The 20,200-nt window shown below is 35.1% G+C and overlaps 1 protein-coding gene across 1 annotated transcript in view; it reads right to left on the bottom strand.

Moving 5' to 3' along the window:
• Nucleotides 1-3,163: 3,163 nt before the first annotated feature.
• Nucleotides 3,164-20,200, bottom strand: part of LOC150104787 (uncharacterized) — a 162,516-nt gene continuing 145,479 nt past the window's right edge. Inside the window, exon 3 of the mRNA XM_090395352.1 lies at nucleotides 3,164-12,316. Coding sequence (XP_090251478.1) covers nucleotides 7,778-12,307 — 4,530 coding nt within the window. The 5' untranslated portion in view covers nucleotides 12,308-12,316 and the 3' untranslated portion in view covers nucleotides 3,164-7,777. The remainder of the gene's footprint in view (nucleotides 12,317-20,200) is intronic.

The raw sequence follows: 20,200 nt of genomic DNA, 5'->3' as shown, positions 1-20,200 counted from the left end.
GATGATTCCCACACCACAAGACCTTACATTTTGCTGCATTAAACTGACACCCCAATTCATTTGCCCATCTATCTAGCTTATTCAAATCCTCTTGCAGGGCTACCACATCTGCACTATTACTAATAATCCTTCCCAGCTTCGCATCTTCTGTAAACAACTCAATATCCCCTTGCAATCCACTGGCAATGTCACTGATATAAAGGTTAAACAATATAGGTCCTAGTACTGAGCCCTGTGGGACCCCACTTGTAACCCTCTGCCTCCTTGAAACTGCTCCACCATACACAACTCTCTGATACCTATCAGACAGCCAATCCTGAATCCAGTTGACCAATTTGACATCCAGACCGATGTGCTGCAACTTAAATATCAGCTTATCATGTGGCACCCTGTCAAATGCCTTAGCTAAGTCTAAGAAAATTGTAGTATATGCCCTTCCCTCATCTAATGTTCTTGTAAGCTTATTATAAAAGGCTAGCATATTGCTAAAACAAGAGCACACTTTCACAAATCTATGTTGACTCTCACAGATAACATTACACTCATCTGCCCAATGCTGTATACGGTCCCTCACTAGTTTCTCCAAGATCTTAACAACTACTGATGACACACAGACTGGCCTATAATTAGACACATCCAGTCTGCTACCACCTTATGCAACGTCACTATCTTACCTTCCTTCCATTCTCTAGGCACCTTTCCCACAGCCAGACTTTCATTGAAAAGCAAAGTTAAAGGCACTGTCAGCTCCCTAGCACATTCTCTCAAAACTCATGGTGAAATACCATCCAGTCCCAAAGCTTTACTGACATCCAGAGTACTCAGTATCTGAAACACTCTCCTTCTGTACCTCTAAACCTCAAACCAGCCCTATCTCGCTAGCATTAAAACTGACTCCTCTAGGATGAAATAGTCCAATAACGTGTTCATTGAACAATTCCACTATGTCCTCTGCATCAGTCACTCTATTCCCATTTTTATCACACAATATCATTCTTCCACAGTCATTTCTCCTCCTACTGGCCACATAGCTAAAAAATTCCCTAGGATTTTCTTTGGATCTTAGGGCCAATCTCCTCTCATATTCCAGTTTTGCTTTCCTTACCACACTAGTCACTCTTCTGGCCTGTTTCTTATATTCCTCATGCATCTTCTCTTCACCTGTCACCTTATATCTCTTCCATGGCCTCTTTTTTGCATGCAATTCCTGTTTAATATTTTTTGTCATCCACTTTACTCCAAATTGTGTCCTCTTCTTCACTCATAGTATACAACTTACCATTGCTGCTAACAAATATTCTTTCACAATTTCCCACGCACTCATAACCCGGCTTTCCAATTCCTCCCTCCATGAAACTTCCCTAAGTTGATGTCTAAGACTATTATAATCACCTGCTTTATAAGTCCACATGCGTTCCCTTCTCTTTGATACTCCTGCATGTCTATTCATTTTCCAAGTCAAAACCATATGGTCACTCTCTCCAACTGGTGGGAGATATGTCATCTCAGTTATTATCAACTCTTCTGATGCTATAACCAAATCCAAAACTCCCTCTGTTACATGTTGCCTAAGACATTTGTCCCTCAAGAATTCTAGAAATTTCATTCCCCTATTGCTACATGCATCTTCCCCTCTCCAATTTATACTACTATAGTTAAAATCTCCCATAACAATCATTCTTCTTGCACTTGCCAAACTTAACTGTCTAAACATCTCCTGGTCCCCATTCTCTGTGGTCCTGGGAAGCAACACCCCCCTAAATATCCTGTCTTGCCTACTTCTACCTCACACCATATGTTCTCAAAATCATTTGTCTCACTTCCTTCCAAAGCCTCCACTCCACTCCATATCCTAAAAGACAAAGAATAAATACAATTTGAGGAAACATGGGTGTTAAAGGGTTTTAATATATATTCTTCCTTGTGGTGTATATCAGTTGCTTTAATATCATTTTTGTTCTAGTTGCTTATCAGAACTTTTTTATCCAGATCCTCTCGTACAGGTTGTTACGTTCAACTGGTCCTTCAGGCACACCACTAGTGACTTTCCCCTCTGAGATACTGTGCCCCATTCCCAACTTGCTGATAGATATCAGATAGCCAATCTCTAGTCAAGTGCACTAATGCATTATCCAACCCCACCCCATCTGTTCCACTTTAATTACCAGCTTGTTATGCATCAATCTATCAAAGGATTTAGCAAAATCTAAATATACCACCGTGTATGCATCCCATTGTCCCAATTCAACTGTCTCCCTGTTAAAATAAATAACTAGATTGCTAAACCACAATTATCCTTTAGTAAATCCGTGCTGTTCTTCAAAGAAAATATTGTTATCATGAACCTAATTCTGAATCCTGATACTCACTAGCCTCTCTAATAAATTGACCACTACCCAAGAAAAGCAAAATGATTGTAATTCAAAGTCAGTCTTATCGAACACTTTATAAAGAGGAACAGTTTTCTCCTCTATTCCATCCTTTGGAACTTGGGAAAATCTAAGACTCATATTAATGAGGTAAATTAAAGCTGTTGTTAACTCTTTGAAACATTCCCTGAAGACAGTGATATATCAACAAGTCCTACATCCTGATTGACATCGAGTTTACTCAATTGCTCACGTATACCTCCAATTCACTCGCCATCAATGTTCCTCCTCCTTCCCCACTGACCAAGTTTTGCAGGATATTTTCACAAGAATGAAATACCTTTATGAAAGGTTCATTTAACATCTCTACTATATCTGCCTCAGCAGTTATCATTCACTGCAACCAGTATAGCTAGTTAATTCCTTCATCTTCAAAACAAAGAGTTGCAACATACTTCACATGGCTTATAACTCATTTTTTGGTGTACTGTATTTTCGATGAATTGTTGTTTTCGATCAATTGCGTTTCCATAAATTGTGTTTTTGATTAACCTGATTGGTGAATTGCTTTTAAGTAAATTGTCTTTCGATAAATTGTTTTCGGTGAACTATCTGGATACCCATGCCACAGACATCTTACAAAACAGAGTAAATTCATCATGTTTATTTAAACTGAAAAGATAAGGTTGTGAAATATTGATCCAAATTTGTGATATCCTGAAAATGCAGTTTAAAACCTGTTGATCATAAAAGGAAAACCATATATATAACTGATAAAAAAGGAAAGAAAAACGATTGTTTAAATAAAATTTATTTCACAAAACGTCCTTTTGAAAACATCAAATAACATTTATTGAAATTATTTACAATGCACACTTTGAAAATTGTTCTAAAATAATTATGTAATATTTTTAGTAAAGAGAAAGAACCTAAATAAAATATTTTGTTCTGGTAATTTGAACAATAAGAATCATAAGTATTTCCAGCAATAAAAAATTATTGTTAGATCTCATGTCACATTCTAAGTAGCTATATCTGTTGAAAACAAACAAAATAAATAAAATGGAAAGCCAAATATTGAAAGACAATTTCAATTAGAAAAAAATGCAAGTAAAATTAAGTCATGTTTTCAATGGTTCCAACAGCATTACAGTTCATCTGTAATGGTTTTTACTATTAAGAGAATAAAAGCAGAACAGCAAATTTATTACAAGATAAATACAAAAAACTGCTCATGTTTTTATTTTTAAAACATCATACACCAGTGCATGTTTATTCCATTTGAGCCAGTACATGGGTTCCATGATGTGAATGAATTTTAATTTTCCCATTATTCTACAAATTGTTTTTAAAATGACAATACTTTTTAAGAGAAGCATTAATAATATAAAAGTATAGAAAAATGAATATGCTTATACAATGTATACTATAACAATTAACTCACCAGGGCAATCAAATGTCATTAAGTTTATATCTACATTCCAATTTTTTTTTGTTTTCGTACTTTTTCTGTCTACTCTGAATGGTATTTATTACCATCTCTTTGAAATGGCTCTCCATTTTGTCCTCAGATTATCCTAAGACATTTTATATTTGATTTCATTTCGTAACATTTGAGATTTTTATTTAGCATGTATGTTTCTGCCTTTTTTGTTTTCAAATTATTACATGTGTGATTTAGAAATACCACTACTAGAACTTCATGGTCAAGATTCGGTATAAGAGAAACTCAGAAAATTAGGCTCTATCATTAAAAATGAATGACAAACCTAAAACTAAAATCACGGACCCTTATGTAAGTAATTTACAGAATAATCTTGTTTCACCATCTCCTTTCCACCAGAGGAATCTTCAGTATTATTTTTCTGCACAGTGTTATTTTTTTTCTTTAAACATCTTTAATGATAATCTTCTCAATAATGTACTATCACCTTTTTGTTGTCTTATTTATCAAGATTTTACAGATCACATTCTCTAATTCCATTCCCATGACTTCTCAGTATGGATATTAGTCGTGAGGATAGAAGGGGTAAAAAGGGAGGGGGAGTGCTATTGATGACAGAGAAAGAGTTATGTCCATACAAGGTAGAGATGCAAGAGGGAAATGGGGCCAGTGGTTTTGAGGCAGTATGGTGTGAGATAGACGTGAATAGAATCAAATACTTGGTGGGATGTTGTTATAGACCTGGTAATGTGGATGGTGGTGTTAGTGAAATGTATAGTCAAATAAGCCAAGCAAATAAGAAAAGGGTGATCATTATGGGTGATTTTAATTATGGCAATATAGACTGGAATGAAGAGATAGCAACTGGAAGTAAAGAAAATGAGTTTCTTGAGTTTTTGAGGGATAACTACCTCAGACAGTATGTAACAGAGGGCACAAGAGGATTAAGGGTCTTGGATTTGGTCATCTCATCGGAGGATGTAATTATCAATGAGGTATCAAATCATCCACCAATTGGTGAAAGTGACCATGAGGTGATTACTTGGGTGGTTGCCAGCAGTGCAAGGACCCCTGTGAAAAAAGGGTATATGTGGAACTACAAGGGGGGGGGGGGTGATTATGAAGAGCTCAGGAGACAGCTTGCAGGTGTAGCATGGAATGAGGAGTTAGCTGGAAAAGAGATCAATGCAGCTTGGGGGATTTTCAAAAAATATTTAGTGGATGCAATGTCTAAATGTATACCACGGGTGAGAAGGTTAAATAAGGTAGGTGTGAGATGGATGAATAAAGAGATTAAGCATGCAATACAGAGAAAAAGGGCATTGTGGAGGCAGCATAAGAGAAGTGGAAGTAACCAATTTCATGAGGTCTACAAAGACCAGGCAAGGAGGGTGACTTAGTTGGTGAGAGTAGCTAAAGAGAGGTATGAACAGCAGTTAGCTAATGAAGTTAAAAAGAATCCTAGGGAGCTCTTTCGATATGTAGCCAGCAAAAGAAAGAATGATTATGGAAGGATGACATTGATTGGAGGAAATGGTATAAAGACAGCTGTTGCAGAATGTGTGGTGGAGATACTTAATGAGCAGTTCATAAAGATCTTTCAATCTTGTGAATGTGACTTCATGGAGAGATTAAGAGCAGTTGATGATGGGGAGGAGAGACTGACTGTAGGTGAGCAAGAGGTGTTTGGGGAGTTGAGTAAACTAGATGTAAATAAGGCTGTGGGACTTGATAATATATCACTGCGTATTCTGAAGGAATGTGCCAGAGAGTTGACACCTGCCTTGACATATTTTTTTAATACGAGTCTTGCACTTGGTCAAGTCCCTAAAGAGTGGAAGGAGGACAAGATTGTGCCACTTCATAAAGGAGGTGATCGAACTCAAGCATCAAACTATAGGCCTGTGTGTCAGGTGTTGTGGTTAAGTTGTTGGAGAAGTTGTGAGAACTAGGATCCAGAGTTGGGTTGACAACAATGGTATAATCTTTGATGGGCAGCATGGATTTGCTAAAGGGAGGTCATGTTTTAGTAATCTACTTACTTATTACAATAAAGTGACTGCTTCCTTGGACAGAGGAGAAGGATACACAGTAATATACTTGGATTTTGCAAAAGCTTTTGATAGAGTACCTCATGATAAGTTGACAGTCAAACTAGAACAGATGGGGTTGGATATTAGATTAGTGCATTGGATTGGAGACTGGTTATCTGATAGGTATCAACAAGTTGTGTATGGGGGTGCAATATCCAGGAAAAGGAAAGTCACTAGTGGAGTGCCTCAGGGATCTGTTTTAGGGCCATTACTATTTAACTTGTATATTAATGATATTGGCGAAGATTTGGATGGAGATATTCAGTTGTTTGCAGATGATGCAAAGTTGGGACGAACCATAAAGAGTAGTGAAGATGTTGTGGCCTTGCAAGAAGACTTGAATAAATTGAGTGATTGGGCAAGCAAATGGGGATGTGAGTTCAATGTTGCAAAATGTAAGGTTTTAAAATTTGGAAAACAAAGATGGGATGCAGAATTTATGCTTGGTGAGAATATATTGTTGGAAGTAGAGGAAATAAGATATCTGGGAGTGATAGTGGATAAGGATCTAAAATTTAGGGGACACATCGCCAAAATTGTGAAGATAACACAAAGACTTCTGGGAATGATGAGGAGGACACTGACGTGTAGAAGTAGGGAGATTCTTGTTCCATTGTATAAGACTTTGATTAGGCCACACATGGACTATTGTGCCCAGATTTGGTCACCTGGTTTTCAGAAGGATGAAGAGATGTTGGAAAGGGTCCAAAGGCGACTGACTAAGGTAGTTTCTGACATCTGGAACGTCAAGTATGAGGAAAGATTGAAAAGATGTAATTTGCAGAGTCTAGTGGAGAGAAGGAAGAGGGGAGATATGATAGAGACCTACAAGTTGGTAAGGGGTTGTTATAAGATCAATGGTGAAGTTCTACAGAGAATCGTGGGAGATCAGGGGAGAACCAGAGGTCATCCCTGGAAACTGTATAAAGAGGGTGTGAGTAGGGGGGTGAGAGGCAGGTTTTTTTCATGTAGAGTTGTGAATGATTGGAATTCCTTGCCTGAGAGTGTGGTGTCTGCAAGGAGTTTGAATGTGTTTAAGACCCAGTATGATGAGATGTGTGTGAGATAAAAGGACCTCCTAGATGAGTCCTTGACTCCATGAGGTCTTGCTTAATAATAATAATAATAATTACTTTTGTTACTATGAATTTCAATTTTATCACATTCTTAACGGCAAAACTACCAAATTGCTGCATAGTAGTCTACATATGCTAGTAAAGTGAAGAGTAGTCCATCATATAAGTAGATACTGGTTTTTCTTTCCCTACCGCTTAGTATTAGTAATTCCAGAAACAAAACTTTAGGATCAATGATCATTTCCATTGCAGCAGAAATTAAAATCCCATTCATATACATGCAGCCATTAAACAACTGTTCACATTCAGTATTATTTTTCTATCTCAGGTGGAATTTATCTCAAACTTCTTAAATGACTTCTCAATCCTGTACTTTTCATGTTTTCTATTTCTCAAATGCAATTTTAATTTTACAACAATAAATATACAAATAATCAGAAATTGTTACCTTTTAGGTCAGAGTTTTCAATTTCTTCCCATTTTCATTTAAGGTATATATAAATGCATAAAATACACATTAAAAGTAAATAAAATTTTCTCTATGAAAAATGAACATTTTAATATAGTGCCTTATCATAAAATGTGAATATACTATATTTATTGAAAATTAAAATATTTATATTCATAAAGCTTTTCAAAAGATAATTATGGTCATCTTAAATTTCATATGTAGAAAACATAATTTGTTAAAAACTACAAAACACTTGTTATAAGAAAATATAAAATATTAACATCAGACATAAAACTCTTAACAAAATCACTATTATATGAAATGCAGAAATAAGAAATACATATTTAATGAAATTTGTACTTCTCAGTGAAAGTAAATGCAGCTTTCCTATCAAGTGTTTTGGTAATATATGAATGCATTCTTGACATTAAAGATTGCTGCAATTTGTATTCTCTTGCAATTTCTGAGTGCATTTTAGGTGGCATTTTCTTAAGATTTCCACATAAAATTAACTTCGAAATATCATAACTAAGTGGCACTAATATACTTGTTTCAATACATTCAGTAGCATCATCAACTATACAGCAAGTAAAAAACTTTTTCTGCCTTTGTGAAAAGGTAGTGGGTATAAGATGACAGCTATCAAGAGTAGAGAGAATAACATCACTAGCTGCTAAGATATCTTTTTTAATTTTTTCCCTTTGTTCTTTATCATTACTCATGGGATGAGCGCTGTTTAGGTATTCATAATGTTCCTCATGTAATTTACTCAACTGAAGTTCCAATTCAGCAATATCGTTTCCAACTCTTTTCATTTCTGATATTTGAAGACTTAAGGCATCAATTGCTTTCTCCATCTGACTACCGGTAGACCTGTACTCTATATCATGAATATTCAGTAATTTCTGATCTACCATCTCTTCTAATGATAAGTCCAATTCCTTGGAATCAGAAGGCTTTGAAATTAATACAAACTGCACTAAACTAAGATTTTTTTCTTTATAAGATTCATTTGTATTATTAAGCAGATGACAAATATTGCTAAGGGCTTTATATGATGGAGTAACAACTAAAATTTTCCCTAGTTGATGTGGCAATTTCATCTGCACAATCTGCTGAATTATACCTATGATAGTGTGAGTTTTCCCAGTACCTGAAACACCTTCTAACATTAAAATTTTAGGTGATTCAGTAGGATTAAGCACAGAATATGAGATGCTTAATATGGCATTTTTTTGCATTTCACTGTAGCTTCCAAGTGCTAAGAAATTTGGATTCGTAGGTACACTAGGAACAGAAGTACTAGGGCTCAATATGGCCTTTTTTAATGGTGATGATGAAAATTGTATGATGGCATTAAACTGTGTCAAAAAGGGCTTTAAGTCATAACAAAAAGAGATTTTGATAGAACACTGTCTAGAATTGAGGTTAATATTTCGATCAAATATCTTTATTTTTTGACATTGAATGGGCACCACAGCATTACTTTTCATATGTTTGTTTTCAGATGTGCTTTGTGGTTTATACATAATGGACCCCAATTCATCTAAATAACCAAATACCTGCTTTTTATTTCCACAAATGGATGAGAGATCAACAATTACCAGATGGCCTTCTGATGGAAAGCCACCTTTTGAAATGCCTTGATTACTGACTTCTCTATGACACGTCAAAATACACACGCCTTTTTCTTCTCTTTCAATATTTTCTAAGGTTGCCAAATAATACACATTACTAGATCTTTTGGAAGATTCCCATATTTCATAAAATAATAATGTTCTATATATCGTAGAATACTCCTCATATGTATGATATATAGGTTTCACAGGACGAATTTTATCCGTAGAGAAAATCTCCGTTCTTGTTAAAGGTGGTGGTTTATCATGATGCAACTGCTCCTCAATCCATACAACATTCCAACTTAAAATATTGCATAATATATCATGCAAAGTAATCCCAGATACCTGTGATGCACGTTTGCTTTCACAAATTTCTTGAAATTTATCCACAAAAGATTTATTATTGCTCATAGGAGAGTGTTTACTTTCATTTTGGATGGGCATATTTTTATTTTCCTCCTTATTTGCCCAATCAAGTGTGTTTGTATGTAATAGATCATGGTGTACCTTTTCTTTTGAATTTTCACAGTGTAGTCTGCATTGGTTCATTTCTGTAAATTTTGTTGATTGATGTTCCTTCTGGCATTGCATTCTGTTTTCATCTGTATTTTTTTGTGAATGACTATCTGTAACCCTCTGCAATGTAGTTTGACTTTCTTTTATGTCTAATGTAACCTGCCTTTCTGGAAGATTATTTGTGAAAGAAAGCTTTTTGTTAAGTTTAGCAACCCAACGTGGTTCTGTAATAGGTGTATGTTTTAAAGATTTCTGTTTTGTAGGTTGAGTTATTGTTTCTGTGAGCAGTTTTGTCCTGGATGAAAATCGCTGGCGAAATTTCTCTGGTGTTTTGCTAAGCTGCTTTGTTGGCAAATGATACTGAGGAGTATAGGATTGTTCTTCAGACTTTGCAGACATATTTTCTTCATTCAAGCATGATTTCTTGTCTATTTTGCTATTTGTCGTGTTGCTGGATGTTTCTGGCAATTTTTCAAGCTCACGTGTAGAGAACTTATTAATGACTTGTCTAACTTTATCCCTTGTACTAACGTTTTTAGTACCTCTAAACTGCATGGAATTCCTGATTACATTACTATGCAATGTGCCTTCAGCAACATCAAAACTTTCAGTACTGTACTTAGCATGTTTATCAGGAGAGGATTTGCACTTGAGAATCTCTGGAGTTTTACTGCTAAAATGCTTTAATTGCTCACCTTCAGTATTTAAAAAATGCCCAGAATCGTTTATCATTTTCTTTTTTTCTGAATCAATTTTTTGTTCACTCACAGCATGCAGATGGATTTCTTTTGATATAGCATCATCAGAGTTAAAATTACTGTCTTTTTTTTGTAGCAAATAAACACTTTCTTTCTTTTCATCTAAATGACCAATTCCATCTTTGAGTTCCAAATGACTGTTTTCATTTTGGTCAATCTGACCACTTTGTGTTATACATTCCAGTGGGTGAACAAAATCCTTATCATCAGATATGATGATTTCACTCACAGGAAACAGGCTCTTTAAATGTGAAGTACCAGTTTCATGCAATGATTGCCTATTTCTCTGCTTAGAATCAGTAATTTCTTCTAATATATCTTGTGGTGTGTTAATGAATTCTTCTTCATCATCAGAAATAGTAATTTCTATCACATGAGATATACCTTTTACAGGTGAACTAGTTTCATGGTCTGAATGTTCCTTTATATGCTCCACAGTAGTACTTCCTTCAACATAAACGCTAAAGTTTTTCTTTAGTGGACTTTGAGTCATTTCTATGCTTGGAATATCCTGTACTAAAGTTTTTGTTGATTCAAAACAGGAATTTTCAGAACTAATGGTATTAACATGTGAGCAAATTCCCTCAGGATCTGCAAAAGTAAAATCACTTCTATTATCATCATCGCTCATCTGAATAATGCGTTTAAATTTTCTTTTTTTATTGACATGCGGATTATCTATTTGGTTTGCTATGTTATTGGCCTTTTCATCTTTTAAATGCTCATCATAGCTCTCAAGTTTCCTTTTTGAATTTTTATTAATCTCAAAGTCTGGATCTTTAATTACATCACATCCATGTGGCATAGATTTCCCAGATCTACAAATTATATCTGATTTGATCACTGAATCCACTTTGGCATCAGTTTGTTTCTGAGTACAAGATATGGATCTTCGTGATTTAGTAAACTGGTTTTCTGCAACTCTAACAGCTTCAGCTTTATTGCATTCCACAGATACTTCAGAAGTGCTGCTTATAAATGATGTATGTGGTTGATCTAATTTCTCTTTGGTTTCTTTTTGAATATAATTATTTATTTTTTGCGATCCGGTTGATTGTGCTGTTCTTTTAAACCCTGCAGAATTAACATGTGGAGCACAGTCTTCAGAACTGCTACTTGCATGCAATATAAATCTTGGCGCTACTTTCTGGTCACCATGCTTTAGCTTATTAGATCTGATTCTTTTTTTTCGTAATCTGACTAACTGTGGATTATCCTCTACTCTTTTAGAACCTTTTGAATTAACAAATTTATAATCGGAATCTTCAAAATTAGTGCTTTGTGGTAGAATTTTCTGAGGAGTTTTACTTTCAGTTTGACTCTGTTTTGTCATAAAAGAATTTACAGTATTTGAAATTCCATATTCATAATCTGAAAGAAAAGTACCACTTGATGTTCCTTTTAACTTTACTTCTTCAATTAAAATTTCTGGCAACACTTGCAAGATTACTTTCCAGTTATCAATCTGAGCCAGTTTTCGATCAGAATGAAATGTAGTAACTAAATTTTTAATATCGAATGGACTCTTGTGAAGATGTACTGCAAGATCACTGTCATTACCAGGGTTCTTTTTTATGGTTCTCTGATAACCATATTCACAGTCAGTGCTGCATAGCATGAATGGAAGCTGTTGAATATCTTCCAATAAGCTGCTTTTACTTGCCAAAACACAGCTGTCTGAACATACATGATCAGCTTCCACTTTGCAAAACAAAAAATTATATTCTTTAAAATACAAATTGGTGAAGCTTAGCTTATCACCATCCTTCAAGGGATATAATAATCCATTCATAGGTTTCTGCCCATTGATAGAAAGGCTATTTTCATGTGTTAAACTTTTTGTGTACCACTTTCCATCTGTCGTTTTCTGGAAAAGATTTTCTCCTATTTTGGTTTCATTGACCAAGTGAATACACCGTGGTTGTAAAGCTGTTCCATTATTTCTTAAACACCACTCTTGGTCAACACTGTCTGCAGACATTTTGACAATCTAGCAAAAAAAGGAAGGAAAATAAATAATTCAGCATAATTGAACATGACAGAGTAAAAATGGCATGTTATCATGGAGTCCATGAGGTCTGAACTTTTCATTAAGATTATCAAAATAATGTGGTATGCTGATTTGTCAGTGTCATTTTCCTTTATTCTACTAAATTTTTGCAACTAATGCTATATCATAAGATGTACAAAAATGCTAATCTAAAGAGTGAAACCATTCCTTAAAACAATCAAATCTCTGACTAATTTGAAGAAGCAGCTGTGTATGTTGGGTTTTCAATTGAAATATATTTATATTATAAGAACAAATAAATATGAATTATATAAAAATATTATTTTATTATGTATGCTTGTTCTATTTTTCTGTCTTTCAAATGATAGTTAAGATGCTCTTGAATAAACATTATCCCTAGAAAGTGTATCCACCAAATGGCAGATCCCATTGGATCTGGTCGAGTGGTCTGAATATACTGAATAAGGACAAGTGAACCAACAGGTCTCTAGAGCCTATCATCTTGCCAGTTAGGGAAGCAGTGTTACCAGATTCCACCAGATGGACTTGCTCTCTTTTTCCACTTATTATGAAATGGACCACTTTTATCTTTCCTGCATGGTCTCTCTTGGCCTGTCTACGTCCTATCCCAATACTATTAGAGCAACCAAGGGCTAGAGGTCTTTCCATACTGTAAGGTCACTCTCTATTTGTATGGGCAGCAGCTCAAGTGGCTCCACTTGAGCCCCACTGATAACCTCTTTGTTTGGCCTGATATCTGGGGTTGTTTTCCCCCACACAGAATAAAATTTGTTCTCTGGGGTGGATGATAAGCAAAGCGCTGGCACCACTTTCTTGCAAAACAACTATTGCTATGGTTGCACAAAAAAATGGAACCAGACAGAAATGTAGGCAATGAAATGAAACTGCTATAAACAAGAATATAAGATTTAGAACATGGAATGTGCACAGTTTAAATGGTAAATTAGAGGAAGTGTTAAAAGAAACTATTGATAAAAACTTAAGACTTACTGGTTTTGAGAGAAACTAAAAAACACAAGCACTGATACAAAATTCAGGGTTGTTATATATATATCTGGAGTGGTGTGCATAAGGTGAGTGAAGAGAAAGCAATTTGTTTGTGGATTAAAAAATGCCAAAATTCTATTAAAAGTTGGGAGGAAGTCAAAGAGCAGATATTAAAAGAAATGCTCGATATTTATGGAGTGGAAGTGGTTATCAGAGAAACATAAGCTCCAACAGGATGGAGTAATGCTCCAAGGATGAAGTAATGCAGAAGTCAGGCAACTGATGGAAAGTCATTAGCATTAATGAAATTACTTCATGCACAAACTTTGCTTACTTACGCTTGGATAAAGGATGAAAACAAGAATATAATTTCTTGGAATCTTTTTATAGTATAAACAAGTGAAAAAAATGTTTGACATTTATCTCTAATCTAAGATATTTCAGTAATAAGGTGTGACACCTTTTGCCTACTTGTATTGGAAATATGACTTCTGCATTACTTCAACCTTCGTATCACTTCTGGATCTGGCTTCTAATGATGAGACTTCAATGTCAATGGAACAACATCAGTTGAAATTACCAATGAACCTAGTCTAACAACTGAACAGATGCAAGACAAAATGCAAAATCATGAAACTGTTCTATAAGGAGAAACTAGAAAAGAAACAGAAAAGCAAGCAAGACAACTGAAAGAACTTAATATGCAGACAAGATAATCAAAAAGGAAAGATGAATTAATAAAAAAATTAGAACAAAAAAAAACTAAAAAATGAACTACATCTAAAAGAAAAATAAGTAATAAAAAATGTAATCTACTAATAAAGAAAAAGCAAGAAATACAATTAAAGAGAAAATAATAAAGTTTACTGATTCAAAGTTTCCTCAACATGATTATCATCTACATGAAAGGAAAATAACTAGCTTCCAAATCAAGAATGATAGGCATAAAATGAAAATAATGGAAAGCAACTGTAAAAAACTGGAAAACAGTTTACAAGAAGCAGGCTACACAATTGCTCCTTCACAGATTGAAGACCTCATCAGGTTCATCCAAAATCTAGAGGTTAAAGACTTACCACTGACACTTCACTAATCATAGCATCTCCTTTCTGCACTGCCTCATTAAATGTATGAGGATTCCATATTCAAAATAAACAAGAAACTATATGAAAGCCATAATATCAGGTTTTTATTTCTCCAAGAAACATTCTTCTGCAGATATAAAGATATAAAAACTTTAGCAGACAGATATCCACTTCATTCTTATTGGAACTTTGGAAGATTTAACTGTGCTGGATTAGAGTTTTTATTATTACCCCCCCCCCCTTGGGATCATTCTGTAATATCCAAAGGGATGCAGCAGGGAGAATCTTAACAATAGACTGGAAATGCTGTGAATGTGCAATAAGGTTTATAAATGTTTATGCTCCATCCAATGGAACACTTAGACGAAAATTCTTCCAGGAATTGGAGCCATATTTATACAATGCCCACTACATCATAGCAGCTGGACACTGGAATTGTACTGAAAACCCCATAATAGACAAAATAGGAGAACACCCCAGGAGTGGTAAAGTGGGATATGCATAGTTAAAAACATGTCTCAACAATGCTCAATTTGTATACATATGGAGTATTCGCAATCCTAAACTCCAGGCTTACATGTTACTGAATCAAGGTATTGGTACTGTCTTGATGGAATTTACATCTCTTCATCTGTTATAAATAGGATAATTCAGATAAAACATCTTGACATCAGCACATCAGATCATAATCCAGTTCTACTTAAGTTCCACTGCATGGAACAAATAGAGATCATGTTGAATTGGATTTAAACGGTATTGACGCGAACACATATTGATAAGAAAATATCAATCTGTGTTTGCATCAATACCATTTAAATCCAATTCAACATGTGTGACAAACACATAATCCTAACCACGCAAGAGAGATCAGTTGTAAACCACGGATACTTGCACTAAATTTTCCATTCATCTTTTCAACTAAATTCCAAACCCTTTGTTCAACTTGGAATAATGTTACCTGGAATTGGGATATGTGATTAAAATTCAAGCAGTAAAACAGGATATAATGGAATGAGGAAAGGAACAGGCTTTCCTCAAAAGAAAAAAGTTGAAAGACCTATATAAAGAGAGAAGCTGGTTCATGACAAACCAACACAATGGTATAGGATGTAGCAACATCGTTAGAAACATTTTAACATAGAGATAGAACTGGAAAAACAGAAACAAGTAGAAGAAAGAAATTTTAAAATAAGAATACAGCAGCGCTTAGCAGATAGCCCTTCAGCTGCATTCTTCAATAGACAATTCATTAAATTCCACAAAGGCCTATCACTTAAATCTGTGTGGATGGTGAAGATGTCCACCACTCAAGACATCCTTAACACCTTTCAAAAACACTATAAAACTCTATTTGAAGACAATAGTACTGTTGGAAGTTATAACTCTTGGAGCATTTATAGCTTTCCTGTTCATATCCAAGATTGGCTTGACAGACCCATTACAGCATCTGAAGTTAGCACAGTCTATAAAGAATGCCAAACACAAAAATTTCCAGGACCTGATGGTCTAGGGATATAACTTTAATGTGAGGCCTGGGATTATATTCTTCCCATTCTAGTTATACCATTTAATTCTTTTCTCTCATCAGGACACATACAAAGTGAATTTGTAGTAAGCCATGCCATCCTCATTTCAAAACCTAATAGAGATCACACCTTGATCAGAAGCTGGAGACCTATTTCTCTCTATCTAATACTGACTACAAGATATTTTTCACATTATCAATAACAGGCTAAAAGTAGGAATGAGATGCATACTTAAAATCATACAAGTATATGAAGTTCTAAGCCAAGCAGCAGTAGAATTTAATCTGTTTCTGCTATGTGATCTAACCCAGCCATGCTTAGTGAAAACTTGACATGCCGGTCCCAAGCCCGCATAAATGGGGAGGGTTGAGCGCCGGGTTAGCAACCGAGTCTCAGAAAAAAATCTTTGCTATGCAAACTGAAACCTTCCAAAATGTGATACCGGATGAAGAAAATAGAACACAAACTGCCATGAACACATGGCACCTCTGTGAAAGCCCTTCTGGGGAAGCAGAGGTGCAGAAGAAAGTGACAGACACATTACCAAAAGACAAGCTTAGACTGGGATGTTGGAATGTTAGAACCATGTTCGAAATTGGGAAGACATACCAAGTCTCAAGAGTTCTAGAAAAACACAGACTAGAAATAATGGGATTAAGCGATAGGAACTGGAAAAATCAAATTAAACTCCTGGTCACTACTTAATCTACTCTGGGAATCAAAATATGAATGACCACACAAAGGGAGTTGCACTAATGATGACAAAGAAAGCTCATGGTGCACTAATGGAGTGGAACCCAATATCCAAAAGAATACTAAATGCTAGATTTAAAGCCGGCAAACAGAACATCACAATAACTGCTATATATATGCACCAACAAATGATGCAATCCAGGAAGAAAAGGGTAATTTTTATAACATGCTACAGAGAAGTATAGAAACAACAAATAAAAAAGATATGCAACTTATAATTGGAGACTTTAATGCTAAGATTTGAAATGATAAATGGTTATAGGAAAGTATACAGAAGGAGAAATCAGTGAAAATGGAGAGTTACTTATAGACTTTTGTATGTTCAATCAGCTTGTAATAGGAGAGAATCTCTTCCAACATAAAAAAAATACACAAGTGCACATGGATAGCACCAGAGAGAAAGACAAAGAACCAAATAGACTATGTATTTATATCAAAGAATTGGAAGAAATCACTCCTGGATGTCAGCGTTAAAAGAGGCGCCGAGGCATATTCAGATCACTTTCTCCTAACAGCTACCATGAAAGTAAAAATGTTTAAAAATAAACAAACAGTGCACAATAGGAAGAGGTTTAGAATTGAAAAACTCAAAAACAAAGAGATTAGAAATAAATTTATAACAACTCTACAGGATAAATGGGATAAACTTGAAAAAAGAGAAGGAGATAACATAGAAGGAAAATGGACTAAGATTAAAGACATACAAATAAGCACATCAGAAAAGATATTGGGATTTCGAACTAATACAGACAAGGAATGGATACCAGAAAACATCAAATTAAAAATAGAGGTGAGAGATACAATAAAAGAGAAACTTTTACAGATTGGCGAAAATATTGAACAAGAACAAGCAGAAAGATATAGAGCAATTAATAAAGAAATAAAAAAAGTGCAAGAAATGATAAAAGAAAATACATAGAGAATCTAGCACAAGAGGCAGAGGATGTTGCATATATAAATGATACTAGAAAGTTGTATGATATTACAAGGAAATTAAGTAGAAAAAGAAACAAATGGATAGTTCCTATACACATTAAAGGAAAACTATTATTAAATGAAAAAGAATAGATAAATAGATGGATGGAATTCTTCTCAGAGAAATTTCAAGAAATGACTGACGGTGAGCAGAGCCTAGAATTAAATGAACAAAATGCATCATTAGATATAAATTTGAACGAGATAACAAAAATAGAAATTGCAAAAGCAATAACGATAGAGGAACTAAGAGGAACGGTTCATTTGTTCGCTGATGATGCAAAGCTGGGTACCGCAATAGTGAATGCAGAACATGCCAAAATCTTGCAGGATGATTTGGATATATTGGAGTTCTGGGCTAAGGAGAATGGATGTCAATTTAATGTGACAAAATGTAATGTTATGCATATTGGAGTGAAAAGATTAGCAGCAGTATACCACATTGGTGGAACTGTACTCCAAGAGATTGATGAGGCCAGGGACTTGGTAGTGTTGGTGGATAGGGAGATGAAGTTTAGGGGACACATTGCAAAAGTGGCTAAATCAGCTCATCAAATCACTTGGTTGCTGAAAAATACTTTGATGAGCAGACGCGAGTTATTGTTCCTCTGTACCGAGCCTTGATAAGACCTCATCTTGACTACTGTGCCCAGATTTGGTCACTTAGGCTTCTTCTTGATGGGAAGGATGCGGAGAGGATCCAGAGGCGAGTGACCAAGATGATAGTAGGTCTATGGAATGAACCTTATGAGAACAGGTTGAAGATTTGTGGGTTGCAGAAATTGGTTGATAGGCAGAAAAGGGGAGATATGATTGAGACATTCAAATTGCTGAAGGGTTTCTATAGGATTAATTCAGAAGATATTTTTGGGATCAGGAACTAGGGGACATCTATGGAAGCTGGGCAAGAGTGTGGTTAGCAAGGGTGTTAGAGCTGGGTTCTTTACTTTTACATTGGTAAATGAGTGGAATAAGCTGCCAGAGTCTGTGGTGGGTGCTATGACAGTAAATGAGTTCAATGCAAGGTATGATAGATACTGTGAGAATGTCGAATAGTTGTGTGGACATGATGTTCAGGGCCTCCCTCGATGAGGCTAAGGACTCGCTGGAGTTGCCTGTAATAATAGTAATAGTAATAATAATAGTAATAACTCAGATCAAAACAAGTAAAGCACTGGGGGCAGACAACATACCAGGCGATATAAAAGCAAATCCAATACTTAGAGCACAGATATTCTATCCCTTACTAAATGAGATATGGCAGAAAGAAGAGTGGCCTAAGGAATGGAATACAGGATTACTGGTTAAATTACCCAAAAAAGGGAACCTATCTGAATGCAAAAATTGGAGAGATATAACATTGCTGAGTGTTATAAGTAAAATACTAGCAAGGATAATACTAGAAAGAATCAAAATAGAAATAGAAAAACAACTAAGACCAGAACAGGCAAGATTTAGAGCCAATAGATCATGCACCAACCACATTGATAGTTTACAAATTATTATAGAACAATCATTGGAATGGCAGGCAAGTTTATATTTAAATTTTATCGATTTTGAACAAGCTTTCGACAGTATAACCAGATCTTCCCTATGGAAATTGCTTAGAAATTATGGACTCCCAGAAAAAATAATAATAGTGAAAAAATATTGTTATCAATTTTTATTATATCAGTCTTAAAAAACACAGAAATATTTAAGTGCAAGATATGAAACAAGCATGAAAATGAAACTCAATGAAAAATTATTATCATGTAAAAACAAATATAGATTATGCATCGCAATATGTGTGTCTCCCTGCTCTTTTGGCAAGGATCAATAAAATTTTTTGATATTTTCTAACGAAAATGCATTCTTTAATGTGAGCCAAAATCTCCGTTGTCGTCGGATGAAGTCGCCTTTGTTATCCTCACTCATAATGACTCGCACCAAGTTGTCTGGCAATATCAAGAAGTATAGGTATAAAATTATTTTTAATTTATTATTCATATAATAAAATGTATTATTTAAATAAGCCAACATGCAGGCCACATACCATGTAAGTATGGTCTTTTATGGGCTGCCAAAAATGCACGTTTGGGCCGCATGTGGCCCGCAGGCCGACCCCTGGTGTAGACCACCCACATTATGCAATATTCACCAGGGGAGATAAAGTTCTGTCTATTTTTGCTATAAGAGAGTTTTTAAAGTTTCATCATCTTAATTCAATGCAAACTTATAATCAATTGGGGATGACTGGAGAGCAATCCCGGGCAGAGAAGGCGAACTCAAGGCAGTTAACTCAGATAAGGCTAACCACCTGGGTATCAGTCATCTTTGTGCTTTAGTTTCAATTGATCTTTTGGTCATTCATCTATATAAGATTCATCTGAAAACGAAAACTGATAGTCTTTGGCTATATGATGACATAAAAGCTGAGGCCTTTTCTCTCTCTCTCTCTCATACTATTTGTCTGTCGTTTCTTTTCCCTGATATTATCCAGGCTCTCTTTAATCCTTATACTAACTACCTTTTTT

This window comes from Typopeltis vanoorti, chromosome 7 (genome assembly GCF_054136105.1).
Source record: "Typopeltis vanoorti isolate ZY-2024b chromosome 7, IOZ_Tvanoo_1.0, whole genome shotgun sequence".
Classification (NCBI taxonomy): domain Eukaryota; kingdom Metazoa; phylum Arthropoda; class Arachnida; order Uropygi; family Thelyphonidae; genus Typopeltis; species Typopeltis vanoorti.
This window is presented reverse-complemented; position numbering and strand designations above follow the sequence as displayed.